We start from the raw sequence: 19676 nt of genomic DNA, 5'->3' as shown, positions 1-19676 counted from the left end.
TCGAACTCCCACCGTTGGAAGCATCATCCACGTATGGAGTTCTCAAGCCCACACTACATTGCACTCCAAGATTGGTGCACTACAGAGGATTTTAATCTTTTTTATTTTCTATTACTTTGTAATTTACTGGGACTTGCATAATTACTATTCACGTGTATAGTCATCATTGTATTTTCTCGTATAACTTACACACAGATGGGAAACCGAGTCACCATTTTTCCCAATGTGATGTTAGCTACTATCCTGTCTCCCTGTGTGTTGATCTGAAGTCGGTGGAAATTGATCTGCCCCTCTGGATTTAGTGTAATTAGTTTCGTTGACTAGAGGCAGAGCTGAAGAACAAGACTAAGGAATCCTTCAAAGTGATTTTAAGCGCAATTCTTTGGATACATTTCGGACTCCATTCCTTCAAAAATTCAATTAAAAGTTTTCACCTAAAAATTCCAAAACATGAACAATTGAATCACATGGTATGCATACAGTTACAGAGCATAGTCACCACAACCATGGTTGGTTATAGGTATCGATACAGAGCAGAGCAGTCACATGAACAATATTGTATGGTTGACTGTATTCCAATACTGTTGAACAATGTTATAGCACTTGATAGGAAGCAATGCAATTGCCATTGTTATCTTATTCTCCCAAAGAATATTACAAACCAAATAATAATGGCGGATCTGTCAGCCTCTTTTTGATGAGAGACGACCGTGTTCAGAAATGAAGGCTTCGAAAGCATTTTTTTGTTTTTTTATACAGGCTTTGAAAGCATTGATAAATCAATGGCATGGGTCCATGAATTGGAGGAAAGAGACAGGATTTTAGGACAGTAAAGGAAAGGTATATATGACAGACACCCCCCCATCATCCTTCTTACCAGAGCAAGCCAAGCTATGAATAGATCCTTAAGTTCATTAGATCTTTTCAGTTGACTGTTGAACCCACAACAGTACTCTCTCTACAATCAGCTCAGAGTGGGCTCAACCACAAGGATAGAGTAGATCAGTAATCTCTCTACAAGCAACAACCACCATGTGTTTTTTTTTTTTTGGTAGAAACAACCCAACCATAAGGTAGCCCATGCAATTTCTTGGTGGTTGGGAATTTATTTTTTTTTAAGGGCTGGAACATGACCCCAAAGACACTTCTGTAGAGCAACCTCAGGTTATATGTTATTTTGATTGAAACAGCTATAACAATGTTGATTGGAATATAATAATTTACAGAGTTTTTCTTCATCAGCAGTGGATCAAGAGAGAAGCTTTGAGAGGGTATCGCACAAGGGATATGCATATTTATCGACCATTCGTAAATAAATAAAGGGTAGAGAAGAAAAACTTTTCCCCATACAGAAAAAACAGAGTTTGGAGGCCGATACATACATTACCATGTTGCATTTTTTGCTGATGACATTTTCAACCTTGTAAAGCCCCAGATGATACCATTTCTATTTCTGGACACAGTTTCTATTTCAGAAAACAACTTTTTGATATTTGTATTTCGGCACCATATTTCTGAATAAGAAAAAACATATTTGAAAACACACGGTAATTTTTGGTTTTAAAACTTCTACATATTTACCAAAATACCATTAAATACCCAAAAAAACAGGCCAAATATAATGATGCTTGCAACAGTCGAGGTGATGGCACTGAAATTATGGTGGTAATGGTGGTGGTAGTTATGGTGTTGATAGTTCTCTCAAACCTTGTATTTCTCGAACAGAAGTTCAAAATTACAGCATTTTCTGTTTCTCTGTAACTTTGGTTCATTACCGGGAACTAAAAAATGAACCAGAAATAACAAAACTATGCTGCAGGGGCCAAGTTCAGAAACCAACTTAAAATGCTCCCTAATATAGAGAGCGCATCTCGGACCAGAGGCCCTATAAGTTGATCACTTCATCATGCAAACAGAAATAATTTTTAACCAATTTCTGGAAACAAATCAGAGTTTGAAACACAACTATCATACGAATTAAGTTCAAAATCCACCATCTACCATACTGTTTTTGTCTAAACTTTACAGCATTTTACATTCAACCAGAGGAAGAAAACCTTGAAGAACCAGTTCCATCCACAAACACCACTAAACAGTAACATAAACACTGAATTAAGGTCAACTAACTAATACTAACATCTAGAAATGCACCTCTCAATCTCTCAAAGCAAAATACGAACTTTGACAACCGTCAACTGCCTATCACCCCCCATCAACAACCTTCCATCCCACTATCTTGGTTTCAGTCCTGAACAAGCTTCAGGTTCTTGACCTCCGCACAGGTGACCGACTGTGACAAACCATAAGATAAGAAGCTGAATCAACAATGAATCCAACATTTTGGAAAACACAATACAAGTGGGAGTCGTCCTTACCTAGGGTATCTGCCATAATCCGGACTGCGGTTCCTGTCATAGGCAGGACCACTGTATCTATCATAGGCTGGACTGCGAGCCCGCCCATAATCAGGACTTGGTCGGCCCCTGCGTTGCACTGGACTAATTGACCTACCACCATATGGGCTATCCCCACGCCTGCCATAACCACCTCTTCTAGGGCTGTCCAGTCTGTCACCGCGTTCGCCATCATCCCTCAAGGCATACTCAACAGACACCACCCTGTCCAGTATCTTGCTGCATTTGCATGGAAAAGCTAGCAAATTATTATTAACATTAACATAGATAGAAAGCATTAAACTAGGAAGATAGGTGGAAAGGTTATAACCTCATATGAGTACACTCGAGGGCTTTTGTAGCATCTTCTTGAGTTTCAAACTGCACAAATGCAAAGTTTCTTCTAATCCGCACATGCAGAACCTTCCCATAAGGTTCGAAGTGCCTTTCAATGTCACGGATCCTTGTGCGCTCTGGGTCAAAGTTGATCACGAAAAGAGTTTTTGTGGGCTTCTGGTTGGCCATTGACCTAGAGCCCTCACGATGACGTGGACCACCCCGATCACCATTCTGAAATAGGACAAGCATCCTTTGAATCAGGTGACTACCATGCCAAGTCAATAACCATAAACAAAGACCAAATTTAAAATCATTATCAAGCAAACCAGACAATAGAAAAGGAAATAAGAAGTAATTGAAGAAAATTACCCTTGCCCACTCCACTGATAGCCTACGTTTGCTGTAACCAAATGGTGTGTTGTCAAGTCGAGAAATGGCATCTTCAGCATCACGCTCGTCATCAAAATAAACAAAGGCAAAACCTGTAGCAACAACATAGAAGTCAGATAGAAGAGGGAGACAGTAATCACACGATGTTACTTCCACAGAGGGTCAGCAAACAATTACAGGATCTAATTTCCCTGGAATAACAGAAAAATACAACACCTGCAAATATTGGAAGGCCTGATGCACAAAAGGATGTCAATAATGGAGAGGCCTTGCATGATGAACAAAATCATGATGATAGCATAAAAGTTTAAATCCAAAGTGTCAGAACTGAGGAGTCATTGCTGAGCATGCTTCGCCATTCAAGCAGCAAGTGTTCAGCAGTAGTAGGCTAGGCATGGCATGGCATGACTGATATGATTGACCTCCCTATGATCAGTAGGAGTAGGCATGGCATGATTGATTGGACTGATCCTCTATAATCATTCTTGTAAAATAGCAACTTTGGACAGTGGGGGGTGAGTGACTGATGATCGAATGAAGGAAATGCAGAATGATGCCATTTGTGGAATGAAGGTGCTGATGAGCAGCGAGGCAGGAAGGATTCCATTGCCTTGGATGGTTATTGCACAGAAGATGTTGAGCCCAGAAAGGAGCTCAATTTCCCTTAGTAGTAGTTCCTGCGTCAAAACAAACATTTAACACCAAGGTCTTTTCCAAGAATAGAAATGAAGTATTTTTCAAACCCCGTCATGAAGATATCATAGGATACAGATACCACATTTGTAGCCATATATCCAAACCCAACAGACAGGCTTTTCTGTAAAAGTTCGAGAAACCAATGTCTGACAAGAGTGCTCATCAAAACAGTTGAAAAATGCTCAGTGAAATTCTTGAACCGATAAAAACCCAAAGATTTCCTATTAAGCTGAACCTAAGACACCAAAGGGAAAAAAAACTTCTAAAGCCTCGCAATAAACTCAACAAATAGACCACAATCAGACAATTTGATTTTTTTTTTTTTTTTCTAGAAGAAACAGATTGGACCTACAAAATAAATTGAAGCAAAAACCACAACAAAGGGCTCAAAAGAAAACACCCTGGGAGTCAAGGGTGTGAACCACATACAATCTGAGTCCCTGCCTGCACAACTCAGACCCCATAAATCAATCAAGACCAAGAACCAAGCATTCTTCAAAAACACAGTAAGGAACCAAGAAAGGGATCCAGGGAAAAACAAATAAGATCAAACTAGAAGAAACTAAAACACGGGAAAACAAAAGAAAAATTACATAACTTTAGCAGCCACTGGCTGCATGCGTTAGGTCCATGATTGATGAGATACCCGGATCATAGGTACCATCACAATTACAACCCAGAAAGGCAAACTCATGACTAAAGAAGATGCACAATAACATTTCAAGGTTAATTCTGTTCAATTAACACAGGCAAAATCAAAGTGGAAAATCATAGCTAAGAAACACTTCCTTGTTTCCCATTTGATATTATCATTAAACTATTAAAACATTGCGTAAGTGCAGTATGGATCACCCTTCCAACACAGAAATTTCAGATCGATAACGTATGCAGAGTCCAAATATAAATATTACCCAAAAAATTATTATATTTATAACACACGAATGTAGTTCTCTAGGGGACATTGTATTCTAAAAACAACAATTACTAAGAGCTAAACCTAAAGCTTTGCAACAAAAAAAAAAACAAAAATGAAAGTCAGCTCTCGTAGATAAGTACGTATCATCAAGTCAGGGTAAGCATACACTAACACAATAAAGAACGTGAACTAACAAATTAAACTTGTAAATCAACGCGACAAGGTTGAAGAAAGCTCTACTGAATCAGTTGAGTATTATATGCATCAAAAGAATGATCAGAAGGAATAACCCACTGAATGGCAATGTTAATCGACCAGAAACCCGTATATATCTAAAGATCAAAGGTATGTCGCTCAACATAAGAGAGAAAAAGGGTAGGGCAAGAGAGAGAGAAGCAAAAACACACGCACATTATTGTTGGATCGTCACAACATGAGAGGAAGGTTTTACGCATATTGATACACTACACCACAACAACAAAAAAATATATCACAAACAAATCAAAAATATGATTTACCAGATTTCATGTCGACGCGCTCGACCCTTCCATATTTATTGAAGAGGCGCTCCAACTCAGACTGGCGAGTATCGTACCCGAAATTACCACAAAACACCGGCCTCATGCTGGTCATATACCCGAAAATATCACCGGAAACCTAAAATCCAACAGAATCAATAGAAGCGAACAAAAAAATACGTCAACACGGGCACAAGCACAGACAGAGAGAAAGAAACCCTGACCTATACAGAAATTAACGCTATTATATATTGAAAGAAAAACGGATTATCAAAACTAAAATTTCATTGCAATAAGAGAACACGAAGAAAGGAGACAAAACAAATCAAATCCTGTCGAGGATCAAATATCAGAAACCCTAATTGCGAACACCCCGTGAAGCGAATAACGATCAGAGGCTTCGTCTGATTTAACCTACAACAGATCCTACCCGTACCTTTGATGCTTGGAGAAAGGCTAAGTGAAACCCTAAGCACACGAGGAGAAGAGACACCTTACGAGTTACGCATGAAGGACACAGTTCCGTTCCTTTAAATAGCCACCGAAGTCTCCCAAATTGGGTTACTTGATGCGTTGATTCTACGTTTTATCCTGACCGTCGAAGCTATCTTCCAAAAAGAAAAATAAAATTAAGAAAAAATTAAAATATATATTAACGAAGATAAAGTACCTACAATTTATCGTACAAATTGAGTCTAAAATGGAAGAGCCTGTGGTGTTGTAAAATGATATGCTAGTCTGCCAGATAGTGTAAAGGCCGTATCTAATGCACAAGGCTCCCGTGTTTGGTAGAGTCTGATAAGGGTCAAATGTATTTTCTACCAAGCGTTCAGCAAGTGAGCATCTGACCAACACGCCAAACACGACCTTCTCAGTCTACCAGATAATAACTACTATAATTTCAACAGAATAGGGACCAGTTCCAAAGGCCATGGTGTGGATGTAGGGGATGGCAAGATATCAAGCAGATCAGGATTGCAACCCCAGACTTCCTTAGCTTTATACCTCAATTGAGCATAATGATGTAGACCCTGTAATAATCCGAATAACTCTATCTCCAAAAAATAGTTAGTATCCAAAAAACTTGTAGTTAGCATGGTTAGATGTTAGTGTTGGTTGTTCCTACGCAAATAAGAATAGCATGATATAAAATAGGCAATGAATCCAAACACAAAGATAATGAAAAACTGCTCCTTACAGTGACAACTTCATCAGTAGCTAATAAAAGGGATGGGGGAGAGATTCTTAGATCCTTTAACCAGGATTGATTGTTTTTTAGGACCGAGGAGAAATCAGGTTTTAAGAAGCCATTTATCATTTTATTTCTAAGGTGCCAAATAAAATAAAAGTTATAACAAAAACCGAAAAGAACCAAATTCTAGATTGTTTATCATGAAGTTTATGCGAAAGGAGATGAACACAAAGTTGTCCCAAGGAGGAATGGGATAGATACTTCGCTTTCAATCCCAAAGGACCTGCCACCCAAATATGCTTAGCCCAATCACAAGAAAGAAAGAAAGATGTGCCAGATAGATTCAACACCAGATCCACACAATACACAAGTGGGATTAGGGCTGCAACAGGGTTGGGTTGGGCCGGGCTTTTTAAAACCCTAGCCCAACCCTGAGTCCCCTTAGTTGGGCCCAGGCCCACCCTGACCCTGACTTAGGGCCTAAATACCTTGACCCTAACCCTGACCCTGATGGGCCAAGCCCAACCCAAGCCCGCCCTGATTGGCCCTGCCCTGCAATAATTAAATTAAAATAGACTATGTAAGATGTGAAATAGGAAGTGTGAACACAAGACCTTTTGGTAGTAATTGGTTTTTACACAACACAAACTACCAAGTGTACTAAGCACTTGTTTATATGAATAATAGCTTATATTTTTTAATAGATAAAGAAATTTCTTCAGGGCCAAAATCAAGGTCAAAATCAGAGTCGGGTTGACTCGAGGTCTCAACCTTGACTCGACCCGACCCTGACTCAGGACCAGGAATTTCTGGCCCTAACCCGACCTCAGGGCCAGAAATCTTAGCCCAGGCCCTGTTCGGGCTCAGGGCGGGTTTGGGCCGACAGGGCCAAACTTGCAGCCCTAAGTGGGATCAAACTTTGATCCATGATGGATGGCTTAGGCACCAAGAGGTGGTATAGAAGGTCAAATGTGTTATCACCTTGGAGATATTCTCATCGTAATCCTGTTACCCAAATTCTTTTGGTGAAAGGACATGATAAAAATAAGTTCCAATCAGTTTTCTTTTCCATAGAACAAAACACACATGTTTCCTCAATAGGAAGAAAACCTTCTAGATTTTCCCTTTGTAGAAATACCATCATTCAATAATTTCCAAGCAAACAACTTAATTTAGGGTGTACCTTTGTTTCCCATAATAAACGTCATGGGACATTTCTAGAGACGGAAAAAGCATCATCAACAATGGTCAGCAATGAAGAACACAAAATCCTAGCAATGTGCTTAGTGGTTAAAAGTCTCCTGTTATAGTAAATGGACAAAACAAAAAGTCTGGGTGAGGAACATTTGCTAGTGGTATATTAAGAATTAGTGCAGCGGTATTAGCAGGGAATAGTAAAGAGATCAATGAAGTATTATAGCTTCGATCAACGATAAGTTCGGATACATTCTGGAATGATGCAATTGGGTTGACTACATAACCAATGAAATGATGATTTCATCGAGGAATCCATTGATCTTTCCATATATAAATGGAATACCCGTTCCCACCCTCCAACAAACCATATCCCGCAAGTTAGGGATATATAAAATTTAGATTTGGTTGTATTAGCATTTTTATTTTTATTTTTTTATGGAAAAGGAAAAGGTTTGTATTAACTTAACAAAGGTAACCTGTACAAAGAGCCATCCACAAAATTAACCCTATGAAAACAAAGATTAGCAAAGTTCTGTGTTAGTTCAGCAAGTTCAAAGAAAAAAGGAAAACTGCACCACAACAGGGAAGAGTAGGTCTGGTTTGTGAAAATGTCAAAAAGTGTCTAATTGCAACACCATATATCCCTTAAATCGATATGATCTGCAACCGCATCTCGCCACCCATCGAGAATCCCACAGAGCTCTGCTAGCAGCTCATCCGCAAAAGTTGTTCGATCGATCTTGGTCTTGACCCTGGTCCCATTATGGAACATCGAGTATGTCCACTTGGCTATTCCAAGTTGGGGATCAGAAACTCCTGCGATCATCAAACCATGCAAGTCCATTGCAAGGTTAAGCACAGGAGATAGAGGAAGTTGTGGTGGAGGTGTGTGAGGGAGTGTAGAGTGCTTATGAGATACATCATGTGTTGGGGGAGATAAATTTAAAGCACACATCCATCGATTAATATGATGGAGGACTAACATAGGGTCAGCTCGCAGGCCCCCAAATAGAACTTTGTTTCGTACAGACCAAACAGAATAACATGTAATAATGAAAAGAGAAAAAAACCAAACATAAGATTGTTTTGTCATGGCCCTGGAGCCAAGAAAAGAAGCACACAGACAGATGAGCGAGCGAGCAGATAAATGCTCGGTTCTCAATCCAAGCGGGCCAGAAGCCCAGATTCGCTTAGTCCAATCACAAGATTGAAAAAGATGCCATAGTCATTCCTTGTGTAAGCCACAGAACATGAAGGCTCGACATGTATCCATTTCGAAAGCGAATCTCTGACAAGAATCCCTGCATTTAAGACACGCAAAAAGAAAATTTTAAGTCGTAGATGTAAATTTAGTTTCCAAAAAAACTTCCACCATTGGCTAAGCAGAGGATTGGGAGGAAAAGAAGTTGTAATTTGCCTAGCAGCTAATCGGGTGGAGAATCTGCCTTTGTTAGCTAAATTGCATAACCAAACATCAGTATTAGGAGAAATATGAAGTTCAAAAATGTTATTAACCGAGGTAGCATCAAAGCAAGAACTTAATAATTGCCTATTCCAAGTATTGTTAAGCATGAAATCATGTACTAGAGAGAGATGTGTATACCCTGAAGGTGGAGAGATAGAAGAGATACCTGAGGCCCCTGGTATCCAAGGATCATACCAACAATAAGTCATCTTACCATTTCCGATTCTCTTAGATACCATGGGCTTGAGCTGCGGAAGCAAGTGAGCAATGCTATTCCAAGTCCATGAACCCCGCTTTGCAATTGTCTTGGGGTGGAAAACTGATTTGTGAGGGAAATATTTGGCCTTAAGGACCCTGGCCCACATGGAAAAAGGTTGTATGCATGAGCACGTCAGATGAAGTTGAATCGGGTGCACTGGAAACCCTCATCCCCCATCCAATTGCTTTGTGCATGGTAGTGCACAAAATCCTTTCCCTTCTAAAATTCTCAAATGATTTTTTTTTATGTAATATTATATATAGAAACAAGTGGATTCTTCAAGAAAAGGTTCTTAGTATCTTGACATTATTTTTGGTTTAAAAGCAAAGATTTGAACACCGGGATTTGGGATTGAGATCCGTGGATCCACCACCTGGAACCCTGGAAATGACCAGGGGTGCGATAATCATTTTGCATGCCCCTATGTTAGGGCGCAAGGGTGGAATGTCTGGCGCAATCGGGTGGTGTTCTTTCTCCCATAAAGAAGAATGAGATCTCTCTCTAATATTATTTGAGTTCTACTAACAACATTAGTTATATTTTCATTCTAAACACGCTGTACAGAAACATTTGACATTTCAACTTTGTAAAGTTGAAATGTGTGAAAAATTAAAACTATCTATCCACAAGTTGATTGGTCAATTAGCATCATAGATTTGATTTTTTTTTTGGTAAAAAGGAAGTTTATTGAAGGGGGCATGAAGGACACAAGGCTTCCTGGACACAGAGGTCCTAGAACCAAGGACTGGAAAGTGGCCACTCAGTTTTACATGCTAAAGAGAGAGCCATCCGAGCTAGGGAGTGGGCTAAACCATTAAGCTCCCTAGGAATGAAAGAAAAGATACAAGATTCAAACTCAGTAGCCAGAAATCTAATATCAGAGATGCACTCAAAAATAGAACTTGGAGGGGAAGTCTGATCATCCACCCCTGAAAGCACTTTGATAATTGTTTGAGTTAAAATAAAACCGCAAGCGTACGGGTCAATCGTAGCTACGGGTCGAACACGAGGAGATATACGCCACTCTATTTAACTAACTTAAAAGTAATGCAAAATGAACCAAATTAAAGTGTTAAATTAAACTAATTAAACTAACGAAAATCAATGCATCCTAACTCATAAGCATCTAACAAAATTAAGGGATTAAATCGGCGTCCTAACACATGAGCATCTAACCTATCGAACTAAAGCGAATTGAAAGGAATAAAAATGCAGCCACACATACTAACCACATAAAAAGAAATAAGGGAATAAAAATGCATCCATAAATCACAACCATATAAAATTAAAATAAAAGAAATAGAGGGGGAAGAAGAAGAAGATAGAGAGAGATAGAGGAGATGGAGAATGAGATTGAGAGTTTAGATAGTAAAACCTGGATGTGCTTGCATGAATGTAAATGAAAAGCTTGAATACTTGCATAAACTTACCATGGCCTCCTCTTCTAAATCTTCAAGTCTTGTCATCAACTTAAGAACTTAGACTAGAAGGCTTAAAACCTAAACTAGAATTAAGAAATTACAACCCAATTGAAGACTTAAATTGAAATTAAAGCATAAACTAAACCTATTATAAGCATTAACTAAAAATTATAAAAGCAAACTAGAACTTAGAAAAGCCAAAAATCACAAATTAGAAGGAGAAGAAGAGAAGAAATTTCACTAAGTGAATGAGCAAATTTTTACAAGAGAGGTAGGGGGTATTTATAGGTGGAAGAGAGGAGAAGAGAGAAGATGGAAGTGTAGGAAAATATTCCTAAGAAAAGAGAATATTCTCTTCTCTTTCCTCTTTTACAATGCCTGAATCCTAAGAAAAAGAAAAAAATAGAAAGAAGAAGAAGAAGATTGTTTACATAGACCTTCATTTACAGAAAAATAAACTTCCAATTTTAACAAGTCTTCCTTTTCTTTGTAGATATCTTCTAAGCAATAAAATCAAAGCATCTTTGATTTTTCAACCTTCCATAGATGAGAAAATATAAATCTATCCCAGTAGAATTTCAGAAGTGCCCTTGAGAAGTTGGAGGAGAGAGAGAGTAAGGGTGATGACTAGGATTCCTTCAAGAATAAATAAACTACCCATTCTGTCCTTCAGAAAACGTGGAGCATGGGGTGCTTATATAGGTCTCACCATTGTGTTCCTTGCGAAAAATCACACAAAATAGACCCAAATTTCATCCAATTCGGAGTTAGGGAGCCCAAGATATCTCAAGTTGAAGTTGGACTGTCCAGAGCCTTCCAAATAGAATCTTTCGGGTACAGTAATGTAACTTCTGATAATTTCATTAAGGCCTCTAAAATCCGAACTTCCGTTTCACTTTGTCCCCATCCGACTGTCAATAATTATAAATAAACCCCTGTAGACCATTTTCACGCGTCGTTACAAACGGCCATAACTTCTTCGTTTCAACTCGGAATTAAGTGCCATTTGAACCATTGCAAAGCTGACTCGATGGGCTATGCATCCATTTACACTTCTAAAAAGCTTAAAAACATCTCCTTAGCATCATCTCCTTCATTTTCACAAGAATTCACCTAAACCCTGAAAAGCACAAGAAAGCACCGAGTAACTTTGTCCAATGTGGTAAAATGTATAATTTATGCCCTAAAATTTCACACATAAATGTGCTCATCAGATTTCCCCACACTTGAACGCTACTTGTCCTCAAGTAAAGCAAAAACAAAAACTAACCTAGAATGCGAAAAATCCTAACTCACTTTCGTAGGAATCACGGTTGCACTTAGCATGTGCAACAAGCCTTTAAACCCCTAGGTTACCCCTAGTGGACGAGTTGTGTCTCGTGGGTGTTTGCGATGAATATACACCCAAAATTCAATTGTAAATAAATGCTACAAATTTTAATCATGGCATAAGTAGGACAGTGCACATAATCCCAAAAAGTGTTAAACTAATGATCAAGGAGCCAAAGGTTCCCCCACACTTGAATTTTATCACCCCACATCAATTCATGTATCAAGCATGCATCAAGTTCAAGGGATCTCCTCATATTTTCTGAACACTACTCATCTTCAAGTAAACCCCCCATAGCATCGATGGAACCAAAGACTTAGGCATTGAGTATTGTTGACCATACTTTTTTTTTTTTCAGGCATTAAGGCAAAAGTTTTTTTTCTTTCTCAACCACAAACTCTATTTCTACTCCACTACTGTTCTCTGAATGACATGGTGGAGCATACACCAGACACCCAAATACTTGGTAGTTTCGCTTTTTGCATATATCCATAAGACATTGAGACATTGATGCAAGAGTTTTTTTTTTTTTTTTTTTGAGTTTCCTTCCAAGGAATTTCGATCAAGTCACCCGCTTCATGAGGCACAGCTCCTGTCTAGTCCTAAGGAATTCCACTTTCTTTTCTGTTCCTTGTTTTTTTTTTTTTTTTTTTTTTTTTTTTCATTCACTTCCACTTTCATGCCTTGCCTTGCCACAAACAAATTGGTCTCAACTACTAGCCAAAAGATCAAAGGGGTCCATAAACACATAGAGGAATCTAACCATCACATGAAGTAGCACTCATATTTTCAAACTCAATCCCCATCACCGGATACAAACCAACTACCATCCTTGAAAAGGGATTTTTTTATTATTTCGCATGCTAGGAAGGCACCTAATTCCCTCTCACTCTTGCTTTGCAATTTGAAGAGACTTATGCACATACCCAAAAACTATCGCCACAATCAAAATTCACAAAATTCAAAATTCACAAAATTCACAATTAAAGTCCAACACACCCCCCCACACTTAATTCATGCAGTGTCCTCAATGCATGCAGAAAAGAAAGAATAAGGACAAGGGAGGGGATACATACCAGGATATCAGGGGTCAAGGTAAAGAGGCTCATGGAGATTCATGACCTCTTCGTCAACTGGAGTAGGCATCTCTATGTACGGCTTCAATCTTTGGCCATTGACCTTGAAAGTAGCTCCTGTACTTGGATTGAGGACTTCAACAGCCCCATGAGGATAAACTTTTTTAACAATATAGGGCCCATCCCATCTAGAACGCAACTTACCTGAAAAGATATGCAAACGAGAATTGTACAACAAAACATTCTGGCCTACCTCAAAAGATTTTCTCAAAATGTGCCTATCATGGAAAGCCTTGGTTTTTTCCTTGTAAATTCGGGCATTCTCATATGCCTCATTCCTAAGCTCTTCCAACTCAGATAGTTGGAGTTTCCTATGGGCACTGCGGTCGTAGGTCAAAGTTAAGCTTCTTGATAGCCCAAAAGGCCTTGTGCTCAATCTTTACAGGTAAGTGACATGTCTTTCCATACACCAGACGGTACGGAGATTGACCAAGATCGGTCTTGAAGGCTGTCCTATGGGCCCACAATGCATCTACCAATCGGTTAGACCAATCCTTGTGGTTCGGGTTGATGGTTTTCTCACGAATTTGCTTGATCTGCCTATTTGAAACCTCAACCTGGCCACTGGTCTGGGGATGGTAGGGTGTGGCCAACTTATGGACGACACCATACTTTTTCATGAGGGCCTCAAAAGGTCGATTACAAAAATGCTTGCCCCGATCACTAATGAGAGCCCGGGGAGTACCAAAACGGGAGAAGATGTTCTCCTTCAGAAATTTCACAACCACCTTGTGGTCATTGGTCTTACAAGCAACTGCCTCAATCCATTTGGACACATAGTCCACAGCAAGTAATATGTACAGGTTACCAAAAGAGTTAGAGAAAGGCCCCATGAAATCAATACCCCATACATCAAACACCTCAACCACCAGAATTGGGTTGAGGGGCATCATATTTCTCTTAGTAAGACGCCCTAAGGATTGGCATGAAGAACATGCCCTGCAATAAGTAAAAGCGTCTTTAAACAGACTAGGCCAATAAAATCCACACTTTGTAAAACTTTGGCCATCTTATTAGGCCCAAAATGGCCTCCACAAGCCTGATCATGGCAAAAAGATAAGACAGATTGTTGCTCATGATCAGGGACACATCTCCGGATTACTTGATCCGGGCAGGTCTTAAAAAGATAAGGATCATCCCAAAAGAAATACTTAACTTGTGAAAAGAAACGATTCTTATCTTGGGTGGACCAATGTGCGGTGTCACACCAGTAACGGATAATTAACAATGTCGAAACCAAGGTTCACTAGACACTGCCATCGGATACTCATCGGGAAAATTCTCGTTGATGGAGAATCAACGATCAGGAATTAGGCAAGGGATAGATGGTCCGCAACCAAATTTTCACACCCTTTCTTATCCCTAATTTCAAGATCAAATTCTTGTAACAAAAGGACCCACCTAATGAGGCGAGGCTTGGCATCTTTCTTCTGCACAAGATATTTGATAGCTGCATGGTCAGTATAAACAATCACATGTGATCCAACCAAGTAGGGCCTAAACTTCTCTAAAGCAAACACAACACTAAAAATTCTTTCTCGGTGGTGGTATAATTAAGTTGTGCATCATTAAGAGTCCTACTTGCATAATAAATCACATGGGACAATTTATTGATTCTTTGCCCAAGAACAGCCCCTATAGCAAAATCAGAGGCATCACACATAAGTTCAAATGAAACTGTCCAAATTGGAGCTTGAATAATGGGGGCTGAAGTCAATGCTCTTTTCAATTGCTCAAAACTATCATGACACTCAGAAGAGAAATCAAATGGGATGTCCTTTGCCAAAAGAGAGGTGAGAGGTCTAGCTATCTGGCTAAAGTCCTTGATGAATCTTCTATAAAAACCTGCATGGCCAAGAAAAGATCGAATGTCCTTCACACTCTTGGGTGGTGGTAAATTGGCTATAAGGTCCACCTTAGATCTATCAACTTGGATCCCTTCTTTGGACACAATGTGACCAAGAACTATACCTTGCTTTACCATGAAGTGGCACTTCTCCCAATTCAGGACCAAGTTCTTTTCTATGCATCTTTTAAGAACCAAAGAGAGATGATGCAAGCAATTAGAAAAAGTAGAGCCATGAATAGAAAAATCATCCATAAACACCTCTAGGAAGTGCTCTACCATATCAGAAAAGATACTCATCATGCACCTTTGGAATGTAGCAGGGGCATTGCAAAGCCCAAAAGGCATACGCCGGTAAGCAAAGGTTCCATAAGGGCATGTGAAAGTGGTCTTGTGTTGGTCCTCTAGAGCAATAGGAATTTGGTTATAGCCTGCATAACCATCAAGAAAACAATAATATTCATGGCCAGCTAGTCTCTCTAACATCTGATCAATAAAAGGTAAGGGAAAGTGGTCCTTCCAAGTTGCCGCATTCAATTTCCTATAGTCAATGCACACTCTCCATCCCGTTTGGATACGGGTTGGAATCAACTCATTATTAGCATTCTCAACTACAGTGACTCCTCCTTTCTTAGGCACAACCTGCACAGGACTCACCCATTGGCTATCAGAAATAGGATAAATGATGCCATGATCCAAGCATTTTAGGATCTCTTTCTTGATTGCCTCTTTCATCACAGGATTAGCCCTCCTTTGGGGTTCCCTAGAAGGTTTGGAACTCTCCATCAGATGTATATGATGTTGAACAATGGATGGGCTAATACCTTTGATGTCAGACATGGTCCAACCTATGGCTTCCTTATTGTCCTTTAGAAGCTTAATCAACTCTTTTTCTTGAATAGAAGTAAAATCAGAAGCAATAATAACAGGAAGAGTATGATCATGTCCTAAGAAGACATACTTGAGGTTGGAGGGCAATGCCTTCAACTCTAATGTGGGGGGCTCAATAATAGAGGATTTGGGAATGGAAGTGGATAGGGGTCCAAGGGGCTCCACAGGTGGTTGGATGCTCCAGACCTCAGATAAGGGAGTATCATCAACACCCTCCAATTCTTGCATACATTCTTGAAATCCCGAATCAAAATCAATCTCAAAGAACATATCAATATCATCGGGAAATCCTTGAAGCATATGCACCTCTTCATCCATGTCAGGCTGCTTGCCCAACCTAAACACATTGAAGTCAACAGAAGTATTGCCAAAAGATAATTTCATGAGACCATTCCTGCAATTGATTAAAGCATTACTGGTAGCTAGGAATGGTCTACCCAATATGATTGGGATTTGGTCCTTGAAGTTGGCAAGTGGGTTGGGTATCTAAAACAATAAAATCTACAGGAAAAATAAATTCCCCAACCTTCAACAGGACATCCTCAATCATTCCCTTAGGAACTTTAACCGACCGATCTGCAAGTTGAAGAGTAATTTTGGTCGGTTTCAGTTCTCCCAATCCCAGTTGTTGGTAGACATGAAAGGGTAAGAGGTTCACACTTGCACCAAGGTCCAATAAGGCATGATCAATAGTAGTATGGCCTATAGTGCAAGAGATGGTGGGGCTTCCCGGATCCTTATGCTTGGATGCTACTGGCTGTGAGATTAGAGAACTAATGTTAGCAGCCAAGAATGCCTTTTTGGGCACATTGGTGGTCCGCTTTTGGGTGCATAAGTCTTTGAGGACTTTAGCATAAGTAGGGATCTGGGCAATAGCATCCAACAAGGGGATATTCACCTGAACCTGTTTGAACACATCCAATATCTTCTCCACAGAAGGAGACTTCTTGCTAACCAACCTATTTGGGAAAGGGGCAGGTGGGGTATAAATTCTTTCAAGGTTGGTCTTTTTAACTTTCTCAACAGAATCCTCTTTGATTTTCTCAACCAAATCATCTGGTATATCTTTAGGTTCATCAGACGAACCTGAAATAGTAGGCACTTCAATGGCCTCTTCAGAAGGGGGAGAGTCAACAGGAGTATGAGATGATAAAGACTGAGGTGCACTAGCCTGTTGATACTCACTGCCACTCCTTAAAGCATAAACAACATTTACTTGTCTGGAGGGCCCTTGGTGCTGTTGGCCTTGTGCAACATTGGTTGGAGGAGCTTGGGTACCTTGCTGAATATGAACCTGATGCCTAGGATTTGGCTCAGGCTGGCTAGGTAACTTCTCTGTTTCCCTCTCATGCAGGATTGTGACAAGCTGGGTGAGTTGTTTTTCCATGTTATTGTGGCTTGTCATGAGAAGAGCTATCTTGTTGTCCATCTCATTCAATCTTGTTGCCTCTCCTATATTGGTAAACCCTGGGGGTTGCTGATAAGGTGCAAGGAGAGGAGGCCTAGCAGAATTAATAGAAGGTCCTGGATGAGGACGAGGGGGAAAGGGGTTAGGAGACATTCCTTGGCTTTGTGGTGCATAGTTGGTCCTTTGGGCACCAACCTGGCCTTGATGGTTAAAGTTGGATGGGCCTGTTTGGTTCCCTTGATTCCATGAGAAATTGGGGTGATTTCTCCATCCTGGATTGTAAGTATTGCTATATGGGTTATTTTGGTAGAGAGCACTTACATTCTCAGTGCTGGAATTGCCCACCAAGGTGTTGGGGCATTCCTCAGAAAGGTGTCCAGGGGTTTGGCACCAACTGCATACCGACACATGGTTGACCTGGTTGATCGGATTAACTGGTATAGACTCTTTAAGAACTATGGACTCCAACCGTTTTATGAGGCTATCAAGTTTGGCCTCCTTGGCATACCCTCAATGAGATACCCCTTAGTGGTCCTTTCACCTCTTGGGAAGATTCCCATTCCCTAGTCTTATCGACCAAGTTGGTTAAGAATGTCCATGCATCATTCTCCTCGAAAAAGAAGTAAAGCCTGCTTGGACACATAGACTCTACAAGTTGCTTGGTCGATAATCAATACCCTCATAAATAATTTGGCATAACTGCCACAAGTCAAAACCATGGTGAGGGCATTCTAAGAGGAGGTCCTTGAATCTTTCCATGAGTTTAGAAAAGGACTCATGTGGTTTCTGCCTGAACTGGAGGATGTCACTTTTAAGCTTATTGGTCTTGTGAAGAGGGAAGAATTTTTTAAAAAAGACAATGGTGAACTCATCTCATGTATTAATGGAGTTTGTTGGCAGTCCATAGAGCCACTTCTTGACCTGGTCTTTCAGGGCAAAGGGTATAAACCTAAGCCTAACTGCATCATCAGTTAAATTCTGGACCTTAATTAGAACACAGATCTCCTCAAATTCGCTAAGGAAGAGATATGCATCCTTATTAGCCATCCCAGGGAAATGGGGTAGCATGTCGATGAAGTTGGTTTTGAGTTCATAGTTATTCCATGTAACAACAGCGGACTAATGCATGAGGGTCTGCACCTGGTGGGGTAAAACCTATCCTTAAGAGTCTTGGGTTGTTGGTCACCCATGGTCAAAGGTGGTAGAGAAGATGGTCTTCTAATAAGACGATTACTTGAATCACGAGTCCACACCTTAGCCACCTAAATAGATATGAGGTCTCCTTTAGAAAAATTAAAGAAAAATAAAACACTTAAAAAAAAAAAAAAAAAAAACTAGAAACAAGAGGGACCCCAAGGTAGATAGTGCATCTCTATCCCTCAAAAATCGAAACAATGGTTCAAAAGTCGTAAGGATGCCATATAGGTTGACAAGAAGGGAACCCGTATAGTCTTCTATAGCCACCTACGTGCGACTCCAATATGGATTCTGATGTAGAATGGAGGTCTACTATACGTTTATGTTTCCAACACTCTCACTATGTCGCTTTACTGTTATCAAGAGTGGTCACCTCCAAAGATAAGTCACATGTCAATCCACTCAACCAAGTCAAGATGTAGCGTCATAGGTAACTTAATCCTATGAGGGACACCAAAAGATGGAGGGTTGAAGCATATGAAGGACTTTAGATTGGGCGCACACTATTTGAAACAGAAGAGAAACAAGAAGAGGTTTTCAAAAACTAAATTTTTTTTTTTTCAAAAAAAAAGAAGAGAAAATAATAAACTAAAACACTTCGAACTACTTAAAAATCGATAAATAAAATGGACAATAATCTCCCCAAGAATCGCGCCAAAAACTTGTTTGAGTTAAAATAAAACCGCAAGCGTACGGGTCAATCGTAGCTACGGGTCGAACACGAGGAGATATACGCCACTCTATTTAACTAACTTAAAAGTAATGCAAAATGAACCAAATTAAAGTGTTAAATTAAACTAACGAAAATCAATGCATCCTAACTCATAAGCATCTAACAAAATTAAGGGATTAAATCGGCGTCCTAACATATGAGCATCTAACCTATCGAACTAAAGCGAATTGAAAGGAATAAAAATGCAGCCACACATACTAACCACATAAAAAGAAATAAGGGAATAAAAATGCATCCATAAACCACAACCATATAAAATTAAAATAAAAGAAATAGAGGGGGAAGAAGAAGAAGAAAGAGAGAGATAGAGGAGATGGAGAATGAGATTGAGAGTTTAGATAGTAAAACC

At 39.7% G+C, this 19676-nt stretch overlaps 2 protein-coding genes and 1 long non-coding RNA gene across 4 annotated transcripts in view; 1 reads left to right on the top strand and 2 right to left on the bottom strand.

Moving 5' to 3' along the window:
* Nucleotides 1-3235, bottom strand: part of LOC122662867 (protein yippee-like At4g27745) — a 9512-nt gene extending 6277 nt beyond the window's left edge. The window contains exon 1 of the mRNA XM_043858584.1: nucleotides 3225-3235. The gene's annotated coding sequence lies outside the window, so the exon portion shown is untranslated. The remainder of the gene's footprint in view (nucleotides 1-3224) is intronic.
* The window catches only part of LOC122662845 (serine/arginine-rich splicing factor RS31-like), a 17177-nt gene extending 11448 nt beyond the window's left edge, over nucleotides 1-5729 (bottom strand). The window contains exons 1-6 of the mRNA XM_043858552.1: nucleotides 5689-5729; nucleotides 5253-5391; nucleotides 3102-3214; nucleotides 2725-2963; nucleotides 2376-2633; nucleotides 2244-2290 (exon numbers count right to left, since the gene is read on the bottom strand). Of these exons, the coding sequence (XP_043714487.1) occupies nucleotides 2260-2290; nucleotides 2376-2633; nucleotides 2725-2963; nucleotides 3102-3214; nucleotides 5253-5367 (756 nt within the window). The 5' untranslated portion in view covers nucleotides 5368-5391; nucleotides 5689-5729 and the 3' untranslated portion in view covers nucleotides 2244-2259. The remainder of the gene's footprint in view (nucleotides 1-2243; nucleotides 2291-2375; nucleotides 2634-2724; nucleotides 2964-3101; nucleotides 3215-5252; nucleotides 5392-5688) is intronic.
* LOC122662883 lies at nucleotides 3642-19676 on the top strand. Of its 2 annotated transcripts, none has more exons than XR_006333095.1 (3): nucleotides 3642-3947; nucleotides 15320-15324; nucleotides 19666-19676. It is a non-coding gene; the product is annotated as an uncharacterized LOC122662883 (long non-coding RNA). The 2 variants fall into 2 exon arrangements; XR_006333096.1 differs by lacking the exon at nucleotides 15320-15324 and adding an exon at nucleotides 12243-12246.

This window comes from Telopea speciosissima, chromosome 1 (genome assembly GCF_018873765.1).
Source record: "Telopea speciosissima isolate NSW1024214 ecotype Mountain lineage chromosome 1, Tspe_v1, whole genome shotgun sequence".
NCBI lineage: Eukaryota > Viridiplantae > Streptophyta > Magnoliopsida > Proteales > Proteaceae > Telopea > Telopea speciosissima.
Note: the sequence above shows the minus strand (reverse complement) of the source record. Positions and strands in the feature narration are given on the sequence as shown.